This window comes from Mus pahari, chromosome 2 (assembly GCF_900095145.1).
Source record: "Mus pahari chromosome 2, PAHARI_EIJ_v1.1, whole genome shotgun sequence".
Classification (NCBI taxonomy): Eukaryota; Metazoa; Chordata; class Mammalia; order Rodentia; family Muridae; genus Mus; species Mus pahari.
This window is the reverse complement of record NC_034591.1, coordinates 34,204,652-34,228,417: the sequence shown is the minus strand read 5'-3', so window position 1 is coordinate 34,228,417 and position 23,766 is coordinate 34,204,652. Positions and strand designations below refer to the sequence as shown.

The 23,766-nt window shown below is 37.3% G+C and overlaps 1 protein-coding gene across 1 annotated transcript in view; it reads left to right on the top strand.

Annotated features, from left to right (window-relative positions):
* Positions 1-23,766, top strand: part of Vwde (von Willebrand factor D and EGF domains) — a 65,289-nt gene that overhangs the window by 16,418 nt on the left and 25,105 nt on the right. The window contains exons 5-13 of the mRNA XM_029535438.1: positions 2,592-2,878; positions 4,921-5,010; positions 7,352-7,496; positions 11,012-11,226; positions 11,660-11,733; positions 13,502-13,775; positions 16,103-16,308; positions 16,449-17,398; positions 18,926-19,062. Coding sequence (XP_029391298.1) covers positions 2,592-2,878; positions 4,921-5,010; positions 7,352-7,496; positions 11,012-11,226; positions 11,660-11,733; positions 13,502-13,775; positions 16,103-16,308; positions 16,449-17,398; positions 18,926-19,062 — 2,378 coding nt within the window. The remainder of the gene's footprint in view (positions 1-2,591; positions 2,879-4,920; positions 5,011-7,351; positions 7,497-11,011; positions 11,227-11,659; positions 11,734-13,501; positions 13,776-16,102; positions 16,309-16,448; positions 17,399-18,925; positions 19,063-23,766) is intronic.

The window sequence follows — 23,766 nt, the reverse complement described above, 5'->3', positions numbered from 1 at the left end:
CTAAGTGGATCAAGGAACTCCACATAAAACCAGAGACACTCAAACTTATAGAGGAGAAAGTGGGGAAAAGCCTCAAAGATATGGGCACAGGGGAAAATTTCCTGAATAGAACTGTAAAGGCTTGTGCTGTAAGATCGAGAATTTACAAATGGGACCTCATAAAATTGCAAAGCTTCTGTAAGGCAAAAGATATTGTTAATAAGACAAAAAGGCCACCAAGAGATTGGGAAAGGATATTTACCATTCATAAATCAGATAAGGGACTAATATTCATTATATATAAAGAACTCAAGAAGACAGACTCCAGAAAACCAAATAACCCCATTCAAAAATGGAGCATAGAACTAAACAAAGAATTCTCAACTGAAGAATATCGAATGGCTGAGAAACACATCAAAAATGTTCAACATCCCTAAGTCATCAGGGAAATGCAAATCAAAACAACCCTGAGATTCCACCTTACACCAGTCAGAATGGCTAAGATCAACAATTCAAGTGACAGCAGATGCTGGCGTGGATGTGGAGAAAGAGGAATACTCCTCCATTGTTGGTGGGATTGCAAGCTTGTAAAACCACTCTGGAAATCAGTCTGGTGGTTCCTCAGAAAATTGGACACAGTACTACAGGAGGATCTAGCAATACTTCTCCTGGGCACATACCCAGATGTTCCAACTGGTAATAGAACACATGCTCCACTATGTTCATAGCATCCTTATTTATAATAGCCAGAAGCTGAAAAGTACCGAGATGTCCCTCAATAGAGGAATGATACAGAAAATGTGGTACATTTACACAATGGAATACTACTCTGCTTTTAAAAACAATGAATTTCTGAAATTCCTTGGCAAATGTATTGATCTGGAGGGTATCATCCTGAGTAAGGTAACCCATTCACAAAAGAACTCACATAATATGCACTCACTGATAAATGGATATTATCCCAGAAACCTAGAATACCCAAGATACATTTTGTAAAACACCTGAACTCAAGAAGAAGGAAGACCAAAATATGGACACTTCGTCCCTTCTTAGAATTGAGAACAAAACTCCCATCGAAGGGGTTACAGAGACAAAATTTGGAGCTGAGAAGAAACAATGGACCATCCAAAAACTGCCCCACTCTGGCGTCCATCCCATAATCAGCCACCAAATGCAGACACTCTTGCGTACACCAGCAAGATTTTGCTGAAAGGACCCTGATATTGTTGTCTCTTGTGAGGCCGTGCCAGTGCCTGGCAAACACAGAATTGGATACTCACAGTCAGCTATTGGATGAACAAAGGGCCCCCAACAGAGGAGCTAGAGAATGTACCCAAGGAACTAAAGGGGTCTGCAATCCTATAGGAGGAACAACAATATGAACTAACCAGCACCCCCAGAGCTTGTGTCTCTAGGTGCATATGTAGCAGAAGATGGTCTAGTCATCCATCATTGAGAAGAGAGGCCCCTTGGTCTTGCAAACTTTATATGCCCCAGTACAGGGGAACACCAGGGCCAAGAAGGGGGAGTTGGTGGGTAGGGGAACGGGGGGTGGTATAGGGGACTTTGGGGATAGCATTTAAAATGTAAATCAAGTAAATACCTAATAATATTTGAAAAAAAAAACAAAAGAAAAACAAACGAACAAACAAAGAAAAAAAACAAAAAAACAAGAGTTTCAGGCCAGCATGCGCTATGTAACAAGACCCTTCAACCAGAGACTCCAATATGTCAATTGCAAAATAATCCATTTGAAATACTCCCTGGGAATATGGTGTCTAACAAAATGATCCTTTAAATAAGCTGAAAGTAAGTTTCTTTATAAAAAAGGCCTTAAGACCAGGTATCTCAGAATTTTCCAGTTAACTTTGTGACTGTCACAAAATAAAAATATATGTAATAAAATGATGTATATTTCAGAATATACTTAAGCATCTTTTTAAATTTTATCAGTCAAATATTTTTTCTATTTCTAAAAACATCTGTACATATCCCTAGATTTAACTTTACAAATGCCTGGAGTTAAATTAACAAACAAACTGTAAACTCTTCATAAAGGTTCTAGAAGAAACTTCAGGTTTATTTGTAGCCTCCAAAAAAATGAAAACAATAAGACAGTTGCCGAGCCCTGAGTACAATTCACTGACAGCATAACCATGATCCATGAAGAGCTCTGTCAACACAAAGTTCTGATGATTAGGGTTAAAAGCAAATTCCAAAATTCGCGTTTGAGGTGATGCTATGGTAAATCATTAGTCTTTACAAGAAGAAATTGCAAAGGCTGGTGACTAAATTTCATCTGTTCTATATTTTAGAATGGATGATTGCCTGTGGAATGTGTATCTCTATTCTTTTCACAATCCAGGTTTTACAAAGGTTCCGCATGACTAATGTAAGCGTGAGCTGTTATTTTGACGCCAGTCTGTATTCTGTATAGTTTAAACTGGAGTCTTTGCCTTTGTTGCCTGCTAGAAAATAATCATTTTCCCCCCAAATTGTTTCCTTGTCTTCTTAAAGTAAGTCCAGTATTGATAGTCTGTGGGTCCCCTTTCTCTGACATTCTTTACTTTCTTTGAGATGCCTGATTTACCAACTGTGCCTTCTCCTACCAGGCCAGCTCTCCACTGCACTGCCTCCTGCTCCTGCTCCTGCTCCTGCTCCTGCTCCTGCTCCTCCTCCTCTTCTGGGCAGGCCCAAGATCTCAGTGGAGCCCGTGGGCTCCCTGGTGCTTTGTAGGTGTACTTTTGATGTTCCCCCCACAAACAGCTCAGTAGGATTTCTGATAGCCTGGTCTAGGCTTTCTTCCCAAGAAATCAAAGAAGAGCTGAGACAGGAGAGCACTCTTCAGGCGTTCTCGCTTTTAGAGCTCGACGGTATAAATCTCAGACTTGGAGATACGGTATGTACAAAAAAAAAAAATGATTTTCAAAAATGAATTTTAAACCAAGCACTGAAAGCTGCCTTTGTACTCAACATATAAAGCAGTAGAGGCTTGGCTTTTCGGTTTTTTTCTGCTTGGCAATTGTGCTAATTTTAGTAACATCTATATCTACATCTATATCTGTATTTGTATGCGTATCCCTATCTATATCTATACCTATACCTATATCTATCTATATACACATTATATATATTTACTATCATTTATATTGAGGTTCAAATAACTAATAGTTTATGATAGAATTTTTCTTGAATTTTAAGCAAGTATGTAAACTATTTAATTCTTTTTAAATTTAATTTTATTTATTTTATCCTATGTGCGAGTGTTTTGCCTGTAAGTGCATGTTCCAGGTGTGCATTGGATATCCATGAAGTTCAGAAAGGGTATTAAATCCCCCAAATCTGGAATTATGGGTAGCTCTAAACTACCACGTGGTTGCTAAAAATAGAACTTGAACCCTCTGAAAGAGCGGCAAGTGCTCTCAACTGCTGGCCATCTCTTTAACCCCTTGGCCCTTAATTTTATAATTTACTAATAATTACATTAACGATTAAAAGATAATTTTCATGTTTCTTTATATCATCATTACCAAGTGATTATTTCTTTTTTTATGACTATTAAAACTTTATTTTGATATTGTTATATTTTTCATTAAAAGGACTTTTAAAAATTAAAATGTAATTAATTAATTTTCCATTTTCCTTTATTCCATCCAATCTCTCTCATGTATCACCTTATTTATTCTCAAGATATTGATTTTTCTTTTTCATAGTATTTGTATTGATAATTTGGGGAACTTCACATCATGAATCTTGATCACACTTACGTCTTTGTTCTCCCTTGTCCATTCCTCCACTCTTGTGACCCTCGTCCCTCAATGCATTAAAAAAAGTATAATTTATGTTGACCATGTACTCACTGGAGCTTGCTTAAACTCGCAATGAACAGCCCCTTAAAAAAACCGAGTCTTTCCCGCACCAGTAGTCATCACACACACACACACACACACACACACACACACACACACACACACACGCATGCATACTCACGCATGCACATACACATGTTTCCCTTCCAGGCCTATAATCCCTCCACCGGATCTTCCATTAAAGTCCCTAAGCTCCATCTACTCTTTTTTTCCCCCAATTTTTATTAGCTATTTACTTCATTTACATTTTAAATGCTATCCCCAAAGTCCCCTATACCCCCGCGCTCCCCTACTCACCCACTCCCCCTTCTTGGCCCTGGTGTTCCCCTGTATTGGGGCATATAAAGTTTGCAAGACCAAGGGGCCTCTCTTCTCAATGATGGCTGACTAGACCATCTTCTGCTACATATGCACCTAGAGACACGAGATCTGGGGGTGCTGGCTAGTTCATATTATTGTTCCACCTATAGGGTTGCAGACCCCTTTAGCTCCTTGGGTACTTTCTCTAGCTCCTCTATTAGGGGCCCTCTGTTCCATTTGATAGCTGACTTTGAGCATCCACTTGTGTGTTTGCCAGGCACTGGCATAGCCCCAGAAGAGACAGCTATATCAGGGTCCTTTCAGCAAAATCTTGCTGGTGTATGCAATAGTGTCTGTGTTTGGTGGCTGATTATGGGATGGACCTCTGGGTGGGGCAGTTTCTGGATGGTCCATCCTTTCGTCTCAGCTCCAAACTTTGTCTCTATAACCCCTTCCATGGGAGTTTTGTTCCCAATTCTAAGAAGGGGCAAGTGTCCACATTTTGGTCTTCCTTCTTTTTGAGTTTCATGTGTTTTACAAATTGTATCTTGAGTATTCTAGGTTTCAGGGCTAATATCCACTTATCAGTGAGTGCATATTATGTGAGTTGTTTTGTGATTGGGTTACCTCACTCAGAATGATACCCTCCAGATCCATCCATTTGCCAAGGAATTTCATAAATTCATTGTTTTTAATAGCTGAGTAGTACTCCATTGTGTAAATGTACCATATTTTCTGTAACCAAGTGATTATTTCTTAACTGTATTCATAGATATTCTGCAGTGCTGCCATCTTTTACTTGGAAAAACCAGATGTGCAAAGTCTAGCTGTGGAAAGCCAGGGATTTTTTGCTGGAATTAAGGTGTGTAGCACTGAGTTTGAAGTAGAAAGATTGTTTTCTATAGTTTGCTCATGATGGTTTCTGAGACGCATGAGTCAGTCAGAAAGTCTACAGTAAAATTGCATTTTTTGAAGAACAATCTGGATAATTCTCATGGACAACAAAGCTGGAAAATTCATGGGAATGAGCCGAATTTAGGGTGCTCCTTTGCTTACAATGGCACTGTGTCCCAGTAAACTCATCATGGATTGAAAAACAGTGCACTCCAAAATTGTATTTCCTGCATCATAGCATAGCAATAAGCACATTGTGGAATACAGATTTTTACTCTTTCTGACCCATTCCTTACTGGGAGCTGTAGATGGCTACCACTACTTAGCATCATGAGAAAGTATGTTTCAGAATATTGACAGTCTCAGGAAAGACAAAAATTCAAATACATTTACTGAATGTAAAATTGTACACCATGACTAAGTAAAGCCATCTGAATCAAGCTATCAAACTCATGGACTTCTGAGAAGGAAGGACTGAAGCTCAAATTAGAATAATTTGAAGGCTCTATTTTCATAATCATTCTACTAGATACTGTATCAGGCATTATCAGAATGCTGCTATTGGGTTATTGCAAATGTTTTGAAGAGAAGAATCAGAATCTAGCACCTGGGACGTAAGCTCAAAGGACTAACAGTTTTGGGCTTTATGCATTGCCGTGATTGCACTAACTAAACAACATAATTCTTTTGGTTACTGCTGGTCACACTGGATCTAGAGGGTGACGCATTCTTCCTACAGGTAGGCAGAGGGTCAGGGAATCACATCAGTGCAAGGCACTGGTCGGTACCAAAAGATGGAGAGCAACACCATGGTGGGGGTCACTAATGGAATTAGAGATTGCATGGGGTTCATTCCTCGATAAAGACAATATGGGAGATTAGTCAATTGTGAGGACAGGATAAAAACCTTTGTCTAGCTAATGTCCATGCACACACAGACAGATCCCAGGTAAAGAAGACTGAATTACATTGTCAGAAGTTCTAGCAGTGGGAGCACAAGGAGAGCTCTGACCCTGGGAGCACAGTAACCTTTGCATCTGCATTGGTAGGTACACAGCTAAACAATATCAGTGGTTAGCTACTGTTTCTTAGTAGACTAACAGAGGGATTACATTAAGAAGCAATTTTTAGAGGCTCCTGCACAGTGGCTGAATCAGACAGATACAGACACTCACAGCCAAACATTGGACAGAGCTTGGGGACTCAGGAAGGATTGCAGGCCCTGATCTGGATAGAAACTCCACAGGAAGACCAACAGAATCAACTATCCTGGATCCTTGTGGCTCTCTGAGGCTAAACCAACAACCAAAGAGCATTCATGGACTGGACCTAGGCCTACCCTCACATATATAGTAGATGTGCAGTTCAGTCTTCATGTGGGTCCCTAACAACTGCAGTGGGAGCTGTTGGCAAAAGCTGTTGCCTGTCTATGGGATATATTCTTCTAGCTGGGCTGCCTTGTCTGGCCTCATTGGGAGAGGAAATACCTACCCTCACAGAGACTTGAAGTACTGGGGGGTGGAGGTAGGAGATGGGGAGGGGGCGGTAAGGATAACCGATGGGGGGGGGATCCTTACCCACTCAGAGGAGAAGCTGAGGAGGGATTGGGGAAGGACTGTGGGAGGGGGTTACCCAGAGGGGGGCAGTGAGCAGATGTAAAGTGAATAAGTTAAAAAAAATTAAATTTAATTTAAAAAAAGAAGAAGCAAGTCTTCTGAGAGACAGTTAAGACTTGAGGCTATGGGAAAAAACAAGAAAAGATCCCTGCTTCCACATATGACTGCCTGGTGGACTGGAGCAGACTCAGGTTGTAGTAATAAGTCCCAGGAAGTCTAACTTAGAAGGCAGATGGTCGGAAACAAGCTGAGGAGTGGAGTATGAAGGTGATGACATTTTGGCTTATGTATTAAGCAAATACATACATTTCAATGGTGACAATATGTCCTTGAAAATCCCCAGGTTGTTCTCTGGTTGTGTCAATAAGCATTAGCAAACAAATAAGGAAAAGGCACAATCTTTTGTCCTTCATTCTCCAGAATCATTGAATCAGGTTAGTCACATGCCTGTCCAACTTATATTGGGGACACTCCTGAGTCTAATCTCAGAGTGAGGCTGGTTTGATGTTAATTGGCCTTGTTCACTTAAATAAAACTGAATGATTAAGTTATTAATGGCTCCCTAAGCAAAAGATAGCCTGCTAGGGTAACAAAAACAAACAAACAAGCAAACAAACAAAAAAGCATGTCTTCAAAATTAACTCTTAGAAATACATTCTCTTTGAACTTAAATGCTGCATTTTCTCATGCTAGTTAAAACCTGAACTGGACACTATATCAGAAGACGGAAAGGATTACCAGATGAGGATAGAGAGCACAATTCCTATTGTTTGCCATGAGTTCAGTGAGCTTGATCAAGGATGCAAAATCTCATTGAAACTGAAAACCATTGAACAAGGTAACACACTTCCTTCATTTTGGCTTATTACCTTTCAGGAAATAACTGATGGTTGTTCTTTTTCTAGAGAGTCCCTGGAATGTAATCACTTAAGAAAATATGATCCTTGCTTACGTCAAACAATAGCTGCATCATATTAATGATCTGATATAAGGTTGAGCGGATGATCTGCAAAGCAATTTATGTTGTTTTGTATTCTCTTCCTTTTGGGACTGAAACATACTAGTGAACTATCTGCTCTGGGTTGTCATTTGCCCTCTTTCCTTTCCCTCTACTTCTTCCGAATTGATCACTTTCCCTCTCCTCTGTCTGCTACCTTTTCTTCTCTTTGCCTTGTTTTAGAAGATGGGGACAACTCTACAGTTTTCCCAATCACCTTCACTGAATGTACTCTTTTGTGATGTCCTCAGAGTTGAAGCTTAGGAAACACGGGTCTCATAATGAGTTCTTCATACTTCTTTCCCCAATGTAAGCTTCATATGGGATATTTTGTCTTAATGTTCTTCATATAAATGACTAGTCCCATGGACACCATGATGCATAACCATTTGTAGATCACTATTAAGACAATATAGAGAGGAAAGTCTCTCCCTAGAGCAAGATAGAACAGCCAAGAGAGCAAATTGTGTATAGCTGTGGCTGCATTGCTTGAGTTCTTTCCAAGTTTCCCAAGTGCTCTGACCAAAACAAGAGATTTTCTGATTAGAACAGAACCTTGTAAAGAAAAATGACAGTTCTGTTTGCATAGCAAATATTCTTCATAGGATAAAGCATTTTCAGTAGAACCTCAAACATAGGGTATCTAGGTGTTGATGGCCTTAAAACACCTAATTGAATCAGAGAAGTGAAAAGATTAACAGGCCCAGGTTAGGCTCCTGCCTGATGTATACAAATAGGTAAATTAAAATTTGAAAAGGTGACTCAAAAGGCATTAAAAGAAACTGAAAGGTCTATGCTAAGGGATTTGACAACTACATATGCTAAGAAGATATCTACATGGAAGCCTGGGTACAGCAGGCTTGTGAATTTGCTTACAGCTCAGACCTTTGACACAATTCCAGTTCAAGCTTCTCCTGGGAAGCATAGAAACACATATTACTGAAACTCTCTAAATTATGCCATGCAAAAATTTCTCTTGAATAGAAGTATATCTTCAAATATACTTGCACACTCTAGGTTTCTTTAATTAAGGCAATTATTGATATAATAATAAAAAACAGCAGGCTGGGTGTGGTGGTGCATGCCTTTAATCCCAGCACTTGGGAGGTAGAGGCAGGCAAATTTCTGAATTTGAGGCCAGCCTGGTCTACAGAGTGAGTTCCAGAACAGCCAGGGCTACACAGAGAAACCCTGTCTCGGAAAAACCAAACCAAACCAAACCCAAACCAGCATAAATACATATATATGATTTTTCAATTAAAAGTTGCCCTCTCTATTCCTAGAGATAAATTTTTGATTTCATCCTGCATATTCTTTCCCTTCTTTTCTGCCCTGTGTCTCCAATGACAGAGAACATGTTTACACATTTTTACAGAGGCTGTGTAGCTGTTGTACAGGCTCCATGAAAACAACTTTGGCCTTCATACTGAAAACTTGGGAAATGAAGTCATATACTGTACCTGAACTAGACATGTTCCACATTCTTCTCATGACGCTAGCTAAGGAATTTGGATGTTATCTTTTATGTGTATGAAAAAAATGTGTATTTTCTAGGAAAATAAAAAGGGAAACATAGGCCAGGCATAGTAGCACACACCTTTATTCCTAGCACTTAGGAGGCAGAAAAAGCCTGGCCTACAGACCTAGTTTCAGAGAAACCATGTCTTGTGAAAGAAAGAAAGAAAGAAAGAAAGAAAGAAAGAAAGAAAGAAAGAAAGAAAGAAAGAAAGAAAGAAAGAAAGAAAGAGAAAGAAAGAAGGAAGGAAGGAAGGAAGGAAGGAAGGAAGGAAGGAAGGAAGGAAGGAAGGAAGGAAGAAAAGAAAAGGAAAACATTTTACCTGGGATCTTGAACCCAGCATAGTGTACCTTTATGAGACTACTATAATTTTGTACCTGTAAAATCCATGTGGGTGAAAGGAAGACTTTAGACATTTTTTAGACTTTTTTTAGAATTAATCTCTTCCTTCCAGAGTCTCAGGAAGGCTATGTGGTCCTGAGAATATGTTGAATATGAAAACTTGCTTCTTTATACCCAATTTGGGGGCATGTTCTTTCTCTTATGGGAAGAACAGAAATTATGCAAATGAGCTATACAACTTTTTATAGTTCTGTTTCAATTTTTGTTACTGTTTCCTCTCAAGATTATTTCCTTTTTTCTTTTTTTACTTAAGCAGAAGATTGTTTTGAAGTTCTGAATATATTCTGATGCATATGAGGGGAAATAAGTTTATTACTCATGATCATCTTCAAGAGACCAGCATCATTTTCTTACTGGATGTTGAAATTAATGCTTCATAGCATGTATACATTGATGTTGATGAAATATTCTACTAAAATATTCATTACCTTCTCCTACCCGCTATTTATTGCTTTTGAATTTTATCTAAATGCACATGTATTTATAACTTTATTGAAAATAGTAGTGTGTTTGTATATATACATATTAAAAATTAATATTTGTCTATAAAGATCAAGTAGATTCAGTAGCTTTATTTTAATTTAAACAAATATTATAGTGATTTTCAAAGAAAAATATTTAAGAATAATATTTTAGTCTATTTCTTTTTTAAAACAAATTTTCATTAGATATTTTCTCCATTTACATTTCAGATGCTATCCTGAAAGTCCCCTATACCCTCCCCCCGCCCTGCTCCCCAACCCATCCACTCCCGTTTCCTGGCCCTGGCATTCCCCTGTACTGGGGCATATAATCTTTGCAAGACCAAGGGCCTCTCCTCCCAATGTTAGTAGACTAGGCCATCTTCGGCTATATATGCAGCTAGAGACACGAGTTCAGGGGGTACTTGTTAGTTCATATTATTGTTCCTCCTATAGGGTTACAGACCCCTTCAGCTCCTTGGGTACTTTCTCTAACTCCTCCATTGGGGGCCCTGTGTTCCATCCAATAGATGACTGTGAGCATCCACTTTTGTATTTGCCAGGCACTGGCATAGCCTTACAAGAGACAGCTATATCAGGGTCATATCAATAAAATCTTGCTGTCACATGCAATAGTGTCTGCGTTTGGTGGCTGATTAGGTATGGATCCCCGGGTGGGGAAGTCTCTGGATGGTCCTTCCTTCTGTCTCAGCTCCAAACTTTGTCTCTGTAACTCCTTCATTGGGTATTTTGTCCCCATTCTAAGGAAGAACAAAGTATCTACACTTTGGTCTTCCTTCTTCTTGAGTTTCATGTGGTTTGCAAATTGTATCTTGGCTATTCTAAGTTTCTAGACTAATATCCACTTATCAGTGAGTGCTTATCATGTTTAGTCTGTTTCTTATTAACCAAGTAACTACATTTGATTTGTATATACCTTAAAAAAAACTTTTAAGATTTTCTTTCTTCCTAAATAGGTAAAGAACACCTTGGTTTAAATTTAGCATTGTCTTCCTGCCATGTGGACCTTCACCAGAACTCTTGTGCCAATGGAATATGTAGCCAGGCTGTATTGTACTACACAGCTGTGACAGACTTTTCCCAGGATGGAGACAGAGTTACAGACATCATTGTGGAACCTATAGTCAATGATATTTTCCTGTGGGACAGATATGCTCCAGACAGCATCCAGGTTGACTAATCAGAAAAATAACCTTTATAACTTAAGATTTAAAAGATACATTTGTGTCAACAATTACTTTTTTATTTATAATTTATTTGAGGAGATGGATGGCTAAAAGGCAAAGTTTACTTTCTTATCTTCCAGAGGACTCAGGTTTGGTTCCTAGTACCATCTGAGGCAGCTAACAAAAACTGCCTGTAACTTCTGCTCTGGGATGCCTGCTTCAGGTCCCTGTAGTCACCTATTCACACTTGGCATTTATACACATCCAGATGCATTATAGAAATAAATAATCTTAAAGTTTACTTAATATTTTTTATTTTAAATAATTGTATATTCAGTAACTATAAAAATAAGAATTTATTGAATATTAATTTCCATTGCTAAATAATTTACTAGCCAGCAGTCCATGTTAACATTTAAATATATCCTTCTTCTGCAGATCAAAGTCAAGGATGTGCCATATGCTTACTGCTATTCATTTACTGATCCACACATATTTACCTTTGATGGCAGGTAATGTTCTGATCTTTTCTTCTTTTAGTGACTTTTGTTTTCTTTGTTTATTTTTGCCATGTTTTGTTTTAAATATCACACTCTTTTATCATTTCCTTATCTTTTCAATGATTTGCACTTTTACTGGTTTGCTTCTAGATACTAGTGTGTTTGTGTAGAATATTTTTTGCCTGGATTCCAGTCCTTAGTAAATAATGCAGACAACTAGTAGGCCTGGATTTCTGGATTACTATAAGCGAAGATACATTAATCATTTGTGCTTGGCCACCTACTTACTTTTGATATTAAGTCATTGATTTTCACTGAAAGAATTTGCTGTGTTGTTTGTTTACAGAATTACAATATAATCTATGAGACTTGGGTGGAATGACTAAGCTAATTCATTAAATTTATTTTAATACTAACTACTTTTAATTAATAATAAGAATGCTGATTTTCAAAATCGAGTTTTTTCCTAACATATAATCCTTTATAGTTGTTTCTGGAATTTAAGTAAAATGTTCAAAGTAATGAAAAAGATACTGTATTAGATAGGGTTTTACTGCTGTGAAAAAACACCATGACCAAGGCAACTCTTATAAGGACAACATTTAATTGGGGCTGGCTTACAGATTCAGAGGTTCAGTCCATGATCACCAAGGCAAGAACATGGCAGCATCCAGGTAGGCATGGTACAGGAAGAGCTAAGAGTTCTTCATCTTCATCTGAAAGCTGCTAATAGAATACTGGCTTCCAGGCAGCTGGGATGAGGGTCTTAAAGCCCACACCCACAGTGACACACCTAGTCCAACTGGGCCACACCTTCTAGTAGTGCCACTCTCTGGGTCAACCATATACAAAGCATCCCTGATATCAAAATGATACTGCTTACTGTCTGCAAAGGAACAGTTAAGCTTAGTGATGCTGTTCTCGAGGCCTCATGATGCTAAGACATCCTTAAGAAGAGAGACAACTCATTGTCTAGTGAAAAGCTTTCCTCATGATACCTGACAGGTATTTTAAACATAGTGTGATAGCTGTCAGTAAGATTATTCCTGAGTGACATAGTGGTAGAACCCTCCACTATAAATAGCACTTCATACATTTTGATGAGTACTGAAAAGTTGTCAGGACTCAGTTGTGCAGAAATCTACAATGGTTTGGAGATTTAGAAGCCTCCTCAGTGGGGAGTTCTCAAGAAAGAATAATGCTGATGCACTTAATCTGTCTTCTCTCAGTGAGATTACTTGTAAAATATCCAGGTGACAAGCCAGGTTCTAAGTGCTGAGGGTAAGGCAGTGAATGAAGTGAAGGACTGTCTTTGCCCTGGTGCTGAGCTTGATTCATGCTGACAATAGTAGTACTAAAAATAAAACGATGTTGGAAGAAAATTAAAACAGACAGAAAATAAGAGAAGGAAATAGAGTTTATGATTTTATTAAAAGGTTCTTGTTACTGAAAGCTAATAAGTAACACCCACATTGGAAAACAACCAGCAAGTGCTTGTGTACTCAGCAAGTATATTCTCCTTTAAGAGTGAAGCCAGCTAGGTGGGTAGGAAGACAGAGAGTGATGTGGGAAAGAGTTAAGGTGTTTGTGGACACTTTAGGTCATTCACAGACACATATCAATCTTCAGACCCATAAACTGCTGAAAATACAAATTTCTTATTCTTAGAACAATATACATTGCCTACTTATACATACATTAAAGAACTTTGTAATATTACAGTTATATCATTATAATATTTATCTTTATTCTTAATGTAGTTGACCTTTGTTCATACCAGAGTATATGACAACTTCAAGACTGGAACATTTGTGCTTTATAAGAGTATGTCACGTGATTTTGAAATCCATGTACGTCAGTGGGACTGTGGGAGCCTTCACTATTCTGTGTCATGTAACTGTGGCTTTGTTGCAAAAGAAGAAGGTGACATCGTTACTTTTGATATGTGCAGTGGCCAATTACATGAATCCCAGCCATATTTATTTGTAAAGAACCAAGAGTCATCATCAAGCAATATCAGAATAACTGAATCTTATTTAGGAAGAAAAATCACGGTATGTGAACAGAAGTAAAAATTTAACATTAGAAGGAGTTTTACTTTTCATAATTTTGGATGAACTTCTACTCATTCTTACAAATTAGGGACTGTTATGCTTTGATATTAGTTTACTGAAGAAATTAGCACTTTGAAGGTAATGAATGAATATTATCAAAATACATTATACACATGTATGAGAATGTAAAAAAAGAAAATTGCTTTATATTTGTTCAGATATCAGACAAAAATCTTATATTTTAACCTATTATTCAAAATGGAACATATCCTGGCATCTAAATTGTTCCTTTAAAACATTTTAATATTCCAGGTTTGTGGATTATTCATAAAACTATTTGACAATGTCTAATGGATATATATTAGGTAAAATGACAATTAAAAATCAATATTCAGGAATAGCTAAGCAGTTTTTAAATCAATACAGTCTGTTACTTCTTCAGGAAGAAGCTGATAGATACATGAAAAAGATTAAAAATCAGGCAAAGGGCCCAAAATTACACATTACAATTATTTTATTACTAATCTTTTTGGAAATACTATTTCATAAGTAAGCAAAATATTTATATCTTAAGGTCATGTTTGCCTTTTCATCTTTCAAAAAATAAATTCTTGGTAAATACATTCTAATTAAAGTAAAGAATTTTTAGTATGTTATGGTTTTATAACTTTTACTGAATAGTAATGTGCAAACAAAACATTATCTATCTGAATTCTGTCATCCAGAGCCAAAATATGAATCATGAACTAGAAAAATCTTTGATACATGTATAAAATGATAAATATATAAAACATTTATAGATCTGATTTGTATGTATATATACAATTAGTAGACAACTATAAAACTGAATAGCATCAAAAGGCACAAGCTGTTGTGCTACATGACTGTTATCCCTACACTTTAGAAGCCAAGGCAAGAGAATGGTGAGCATAAGACAAGCCTTGGTTTCATAGCAAGACTGTGTCAAAACTAAGTAAATAAGCAAAAACCAAAAGACAATTCACAAAAGAGTAACACTGAAAACTGTGTCTAAGTGTACAAATAATCAACAAAATACTGAAATATTTATCAGTAATTTATCAGTAGTCAAATAAAAAATGAGCACTCACTTTCATATAATATTGCCAAAAGTAAAGATAATGGGAAATTTAGTCTTTCTAGGGGAAAAAGTCTCACAGGAAACTTGTTCTAATGAAGTACTTAAGGATGTAGGTAACACCACTGATGTCCATTGCATCTCTCCCTGTAAGGGGGGTGGTGGTTATAAGTTAACACAGAGGAGTTTAATAAACAGCTATACAAAATTAGATACATGGTAGAAGACAAAGTCAAGAAAATGAGTGAGTGGGCATTTGTTGATTGCTAGGCAGAGATACTCACAAAACACAGGTATGTAAGGTTTTTATGCATGAATACATGCACACCATTTGTTTTAAATAAGGAGACAAGCAGGATGGATTACTTTTAACCCAAAAAACAAACCCTGATTTGTCTTTGGTGCTTTTAGGAAAAGTCTTTTTTGTTTTGTTTTGTTTTGTTTTTTTTTTTTGGTTATACTTCCAGATGGTTGGCCTCAGGACATTATTGGGACCAGGGGCAGCCCATTGTCAGATGGCACAGGCCATTAAAGTCATTTAGTCTCTGCTTGCTCTGTTTGCCACTTTGCCAAGCAACTAAAATAACTTGGCTATTGATTGTATTTGCCTACTGGCAATAAAAGAATAGTGATTAGCTTCAAGGACTTGTGTTCCTCTCAAATTATGTTTATTGGTGTAAATTAATGACTTGGCTGTGTAATTCTATGCTACATTACTACGATCAGAATGTGACTTTGTTCACATTGACCTTACTAGTTTTAATTACTTCAATCTTATAAAATATAAAATTTTATTTATTAAAGAAGTCAAGAACCATTTGTTTCAATAAGTAGTTGATTTGATGCGGGCCTGCAGACAGTTAAGAGAACTGGCTTCTCTTTCAGGGGTTCGATTCCCAGCACCCACAACTGTCTGTAACTCCAGTCTCAGAGACTCTGACTCCCTATTTTGGCCTCTTCAGGTACCAGTCACACATATGATAAACAGACATACATCCATTCATGCATATAAAATTAAAAATTAAAAGAATTGAAACTGTGACCAAATTTCAAATCAGCGTAATGTGAAAAGGGATTCCTTTGAAATACAGTATTAAGTGAGAGTTTTGTAAAGATAAGTATTCTATTCTTTATATGTATAGAAAATTAATTTTCTTAAATCTTATATGACACTCTTTTTTTTTTTTTTTTAATGAATTCAGTATCTCAGCGTGAGTTTGTCTGCTTTCAGATTTGGTTTTCCTCTGGAGCATTCATCCGTGCTGACCTCAGTGAGTGGGGTATGAGTATAACTCTCAGAGTCCCTAGTTTAGATTACAGAAGCACATTAGGACTTTGCGGCACCTTCGATGAAAACCCAGAAAATGATTTCCATGACAAGAATGGGATCAAAATTGATCACGACGACAATTATATTGCTTTTATCAATGAATGGAGGTGAGAATTAAACTATTAATCAGTTATTTCTGTGTTACTATAAAGCTTAAGCAATGGCCACTCAATGTTCTGCCTTTTCACAATATATTAGTGGGGAAAACGGTCTTGTTCAAATAATTATCCTGTCTTTCATCTGGAAGGCTTCAACCAGGAAGAAGCATGTTTGACAAAGTACCAGCTTCCCCACGGTTTCCTGCAAAACCATCCTACTGCAGCTGCTGGTTGGGTACTGCCATGCATCATCTACTTTCTCACCATCTGGACAGCAGATCTCACTTAGAAATGGCTTCCGGCTGCAAAGACATCAAGCACATCCAGGTCTCTTCCTTGATACCAGACTTAGATATCACCTCTGAATATATCAATTCAGAAGCTCTTGCTGGAAAAATAAGCCCTCATGTACCTAGAGAAGAAAATAATTTGAATTTCTTAATACAGGAAAATGCCCACCCAAACCTAGCCAAACAAGACTTAAATTTACCGCATCCTGGTAATAAGACACAAAATCCTCCTACATATTTAAGTAATGAGAGGCATACACAGGACTGGGAAATGAGGAAGAGTCTACAAAACAGATGGAAACGACAAAATTTGAAGGACTTTCATCCCGTCTTTATTTTCCAGAGTCTTGGACAAGGCAACCTGGAAGAGTTTTCTTATTTTTTCCCCGAGGACCACACTGAGGACAGCCAGCCGGAGTTTGCCCCCTCGTGGCCCACAGCATCGGGCCTCACTGAATTCAGCGTCTTGGCAATCTGTCAGCAGACTCTAGCCAACTCCAGCATTGGAAGACTCTGTCTTCCCTTTCTCGGCAGGACACTGAACCATGTTATGGACATGTGTGTGAAGGATGTTCTGTTAAAGGACGACGTGAACTGGGCAGAGGCAGGAGTGGCCCTGTTAGAAAATGAATGTGAGAGACACATTTTAGAAGATGGAAAACGCAATGTAGAAGAAAACAGGAAGTCAGTAGAAGGCATTCTGGAAGTGTTAAAATGTCCCAATTTATGCAGCGGACATGGACAGTGTACGGACTGGGGCTGTGCGTGTTCTCCAGGCTACAATTCCTATGACTGCAGTCATTCATATGGTATGCAAATGCTCTGAAACTTTGATCTTGGGGATGGCATGTGATTATGGACAGGTTTCTGTCCTTAGTGTTTATTAAGTCTACAGTGAAAGATATATTAGATTTTCTCCAAATGTTTCATCTTATTCAAATGCCAAAGCTATAGTCTGTGCAACTGCTTGTCTGATACCATACGACTTGATGGTCTCTTCCTGGCAGCTGTTAATCTTTTCCTGCTGATTTCATCGTTGTTGCTGATCGTAGGAAATGCCAAGCCACTCAGACACAAGGCCTGTGCACCCAATTGGTACTTCTGTCTGCAGAGAGTAATCTTTCATCTAGACCTCGTAGTATATTTTAAGCACTATTTTATGCTATTTTATATTTTACTAAGTATGCTAATTTGCTCAAAATTGTTTTTAAGTATATTTTGAGATCTCTTTTGTCTAAGTGTTAATGTACAAACTTCCTAGTAGTTTATCTCATACAACCCCATATTTTTATCTCCTATGAAATAATTAATATAAAATTTCTGCACATAACTACAGAAATGTAGAAAAAATATTTCTACATTTTATATTTTTTTCACTCTTAGAATCTTCGTCAGCTTCTAGTAAAATTTAAGTTATATGGAGGCTTCATTTGGTTTATTCCTATGACTGTGTAATGACACTATACACAAATACATCAGTATAAATAGACGTGTTACAACTGTGACATGGTAAACTAGTACAAATTTATGTGAGAAGTTTGAGAATCCTGAGGTTATAGCCTTATGATTTTCCCCCAAAGGCTAGATGTTAGGTTGGTTAGGCTTTGACAGGACTACGGCAAAAGAATATTGTTCACAGGCACACATCCATTTTAACAAGCAGATCTCACCAAGGCAGGTAAGATGTGCTCACTAAGGCTACAACTGGAATAAGAGCCATATGAAAGTCAGTTAGTTATGAGTTCTAAGAGAGACATTTCCTGTCAGTGACTAGTACACTTGCAGTTATCCTTGTGGGAAAACAGAAATTGTGGAAAAACTGAAATAGGAGTATAAAAATATACTCCTAAATGTATGTGTATACATACACATACATTATATTTATACTACACTTTGATTAAAAAACTTTGTAATACTGAAATGATTTTTGAAATGTGAATATTGCACTGTGAAGTAAACTATTTTATTTCAAAAGTATAGCTTACCTATTCATCTATTTGGCACAAACTGATATGGCAAAACCAAGATGCATTTTAGGTATAATTTGTTAACATATGCTCTTAATTAATAACAAATATTACTGAAACATTAGGGAAATGTGTGTTTGAGTATCATCAGCTATGACAATGCTTTTGTTTTGATGGTTAGCAATATCTATTTAAACACATCATGATTAAATGTTTAATTGGTTAATTGCATAAATAATATTTTGAGTACATTTTGAAATGTTATTGGAACTATACTTTTAATTTAGACACTCAAAATAATTATGTGGTTTTTTTCTGTAATTCACAAAGCATGTGATGTTTTTTATTATTATTACTTTTTCTCTAAAGATATAGCTCCTGAAATTACTGAGGTTGAGAACGCTGGATTCTGTGATATTCAGAAGCAGAACTGTGTCACAGTGAGAGTTATTGGTCAAGGCTTCAAAGAGTCATTGTCCATCAAGTGTGAAGTTACTAAACTGGAGGTATGACAAGCACAGGCTTTGGGTGCAGTGTTTGTAACAATTGAGTTTGTGCCATTTTAGGTTAATTTTTTTCTATCAGAGAGCAACAGGATCTCAGGCTGTTCAACCCACTGAGAGTTACAGGAAGATGGCCACACTGCTTCACTAGACAAGCTATCCTGTGATCATTACTAAGTAGTTTACATCATTTTTATGAAGGCATTGGATCATGGTTTTTCAGTCATGATAAATAAAAACTAAAAGAACTTCAAGCTTACTATATAGAATACTTACCTATATTTCTTGAGCTGAAAACCACAATGAATGGTGATGGTTTTCAGCCAAGATAATCTGGCAGGGTGTGTAGGTGATTAAGATACCTGAATATGCCCTTCCAAAGTGCAGACGGGGTAACTGTGCTCACTGCCTTACCTTTCTTGCTCTGACTCGCAAATACCCCACCTGTCCCCCACCAGTTATTTGTCTCTCAAGACTGTTAAAGCAGAAACATCATTCAGCTTGAATAGGAGCACATCTAAATATACGTTATTTTGTGAATTATACTCCATCTTCCTTTTTGTTATTCAAGTAAAAATTTTATTATCAGGACATGTTTTCTTAAATTTAGATGCTCATTTGGACAAGTTGAAAATTTAAAACACGTTCTTGCATTCTTACTTTATCTCTAAGTTGATGAAGTGAGGTGTGAATCTGGTGCTGAGAATTTGCTGAAGGAAATAATTTTGGAATTACTGTGTAATTATGCCCAAGTATGCACTTTGCATCACGTTATGCATGGACTCTCAATATCAGAAGAGAGAAGATATGCCACTCTGGCAGATTTGTTGCTGTTAGGTCATGCTACTAGTAAATGACTGAACAGAAGATAATTTTACAAATTTGTATTTTCTTGGAAAGTACATCTTGGGCTTACTTTTAGATGTATCTTATGTGTTGTGATTTACTTCTCTCCCTTCCAAACATCTAACAGAGGAATTTGAAAATCCCTAAATATTATAATTAATTGTAAAAGAAAAGAAAGAAGTTTCATCGGCAAATCCTAAGATAGCCTATGTAGCAAATATTTGTTATATTGGTGTAGAATCAGTTTCTGCTAGCCTTAATTCTTTTTTTTTAAGTGGTATATATTTTCCCTCATAGATCCATATCCATAGCAGTCATTTAGTATTGATTGTATGTATGTATATATTTATAAGACTGTCTATTTGCTATTGGAAAAACCACTTATCTAGGCATAATCTTAAAATCTAAACATGTCCAACATGGGTTTAAGGCTTTCTTGACTCATTCTTTATGAAGCATAATTTGACACAATTTTCCTTTCAGATACTTTATTTATTTACATTTAAAATGTTATCCCCTTTTCCAGTTTCTCCTCTGGAAACCTCCAATCGTATTCCCCCTCCTCCTGCTTCTATGAGGGTGCTCTACCATCCACCCACTCTGCCTCCCTACCCTGGCATTCCCCTTCATTGGGGCATCAAGCCTCCCCAGGACCAAGGGTCTCTCCTCCCATTGATGTCTGACAGGGCCATCCTTTACTACATATGTAACTGGAACCATGGGGTCACTCCGTGTGTACTTTTTGGTCAGTGGTTTAGTTCCTGGGAGCTCTAGGTGGTCTGATTGGTTGATATTGTTGTTCTTCCTATGGGGTTGCAAACCCCTTCAGCTCCTTCAGTCCTTTCTCTAACTCCTCCATTAGGGACCCCACATTCAGCCAATGGTTGGCTGTGAGCATCTGCCTCTGTATTTGTCAGGCTCTGGCAGAGCTTCTCAGGAGACAGCTATATCAGGCTTCTGTCAGCAAGCATCTTCTTGGCATCCAAAATAGTACCTGGGTTAGGTGGCAGTGTATGAGATGGATCCCCAGAAGGGGCAGTCTCTGGATGGCCTTTCCTTCAGTTTCTGCTCCATACTTTGTCTCCATATTTCCTCCCATTAGTATTTTGTTCCCCTTTCTAAGAAGGACTGAAGAACCCACACTTTGGTCTTCCTTCTTCTTGATCTTCTTGTGTTCTGTGAACTGTATCTTGGGTATTCTGAGTTTTTCAGCTAATATCCACTTATCAGTGAGTGCGTACCATGTGTGTTCTTTTGTGATTGAGTTACCTAACTCGGGATGATATTTTCTATATCCATCCATTTGCCTAAGGATTTCATGAAGTCATTATTTTTAATAGTTGAGTAGTACTCCATTGTGTAAATGTACCACATTTTCTGTGTCCATTCGTCTGTTGAAAAACATCTGGGTTCTTTCTAGCTTCTGGCTATTAAAAATAAGGTTTCTTTGAACATAGTAGAGCATGTGTCCTTGTTATATATTGGAGCATCTTTTGGGTATATGCCCAGGAGTAGTATAGCTGGGTCCTCAGGTAGTATTATGTTCAATTTTCTGAGGAACCGCCAGACTGATTTCCACAGTGACTGTACCAGCTTGCAAGCCCACCAATAATGGAGGAGTGTTCCTCTTTCTCCACATCCTCACCTGCATCTTCTGTCACCTGAATTTTTGATCTTAGCCATTCTGATTGGTGTGATGTGGAATCTCAGGGTTGTTTTGATTTGCATTTCCCTAATGACTAAGGATGTTGAATATTTCTTTAGGTGCTTACAACTCTTTTCTACTTTTAAAGAATTTTTGATCTAAAAATCCAGCTACCCACTCATTTCTTTTATCCTTTCCTCTAAAAGTCAAGTCCAACTTTTATACTGCTGGTCCATAGTATTAAATCCAAAAAGTAATCCTGTAGGCAGAGGACTCTTTCTGACCTAGGTCCTGATTCCTTTTGTAGGCACCTTAAACATTTCTCTTGTCTTCATTCTGCTCTACCATAGACCATGATGTTTTGTGCTTCCTTAATTTTCCAATACTGGTTTCTCCCACCATGTTAGATTTACCTCTCTTTTTTTAAGTTTTCATTATCCAAACAGAAGAACCCATTATCCCCCAGGAAGAAAAAAATATGACCCCCTCTTCTGAAGCCTTCCTTGACTAGATTAGATTTGGAGCTTCCTTTATATTATATCTTATAATCTCAATTATCACAGAGAAATTATATACTCCATATCTATTCTGCTATATTTTGCCTCAGCAGCATACCAGTAGCTAGTATGTACATATGCATAGGGCTAATCTCTAGGGACTGGTTGTATATGGTTTAATACAGGATACATGTATGAAATTCTCAAGAATTAAAATATTTGCCAAGCAGTGATGTTGCACACCCTTAGTCCCAGCACTTGGGAGGCAGGGGCAGGCAGATTTCTGAGTTCGAGGCCAGCCTTGTCTACAGAATGAATTCCAGGACAGCCAGGGCTACACAGAGAAACCTTGTCTCACAAAAAAAAAACCTTTAAAATATTTAAATTAAAAAATATTCTCAGTATACAATAAACATTCACAAAATGTATATAAAGGATGCAGAATCAAATTTATTCATCACTTAGGGTTAACCTTTTCATAGAGGGCTAGACCTCATATCTTAATGTCTAGTCACTGGCTGCAGTCTGATTTCACAGAGAAATACAAGAGATCCAACATGACTTAAGCATGGCTATCATGACAACCTTGTCAGGGTATTTTTGTCATTCTTCCTCTGCTAGAGAAACTGACAGATCTTCTGTAACAGACTGTTCCTCCATAACTATAGATATCTGCACAACTGCGAGCTATCAATCAAAAGTCTTCAAAATGAGGTTAGACTTTATTCCACATAAACTAGAGTGACATCTCTTTCCTTCTAACCTGCAATGCTGATGCAATATCAAGTTGCACGACCAATGCTACATTTGAAAACCATTGTGCAGTCAAAATGCAGTTTTATACCTTTGAACATACATATAAATTCAGATGCCAACAAATATGCCCTTCAAGTTTTCCGTATAGTTATCAGTACTCAGAAAATCATTCTGCCCTTTTATTTTCACACACTAAAACATTTTACAGCACTACTAGATAGTACCCAAAGTATAACTTAAGCATGATGTTCCACTGGCATTGGGTAGGATAAACTGGCTAGAATTCTACTCAAATAACATAAACTAGCTTGAGCAAAATGACACATTTTAATAAGGATAGAATGTTTTATAGAGAATCAAAAAATATGAAGTTGAATTCTCCTGGGGAAAATCACTTACTTGGGACTTAGAAACCATGAAAAATTAGTATAAAATTCACACAATTATAAATGTGCATATCTGCTTTTAGTCCTACTATTCTTTGTACACTTCAATTTTATATTTAACTTTATTGAAAAGCATGGCCACCACTCCATAGTTTTATGTTTTGAAATGTAACGTACTATGGGCACTCTGACCCTAAATCCTCTGGCATATAGTTAAAAATGTTCAAATATTTGAAGCACTGACTCATCTTAGTTATTTCTCTAGACCAGTCAAGGGTTATATAGCGCATAAAAGCCCAGTGGCTGCCAACATACTGAAATGGTGTTCCAGGAATTTGAATGTGGGAATTTGGAGCAGGGGTGTGTCATGGGGGGGACGATGATGAAACTCTTACATAGAAAAATCTATTTACCATGTGACAAGTATGCACTCCATTGCTTTCCTCTTGCTCTGAAATACATTCTGTGGTAAATGAGTATATATTACCAACCTTGGCAACTTTTTTAGATCAAACCTGTCAATAATGTGTGCTTTGGGAGAAGGGTTGATTTTGTTGGTTAATTACCAAACTATGGT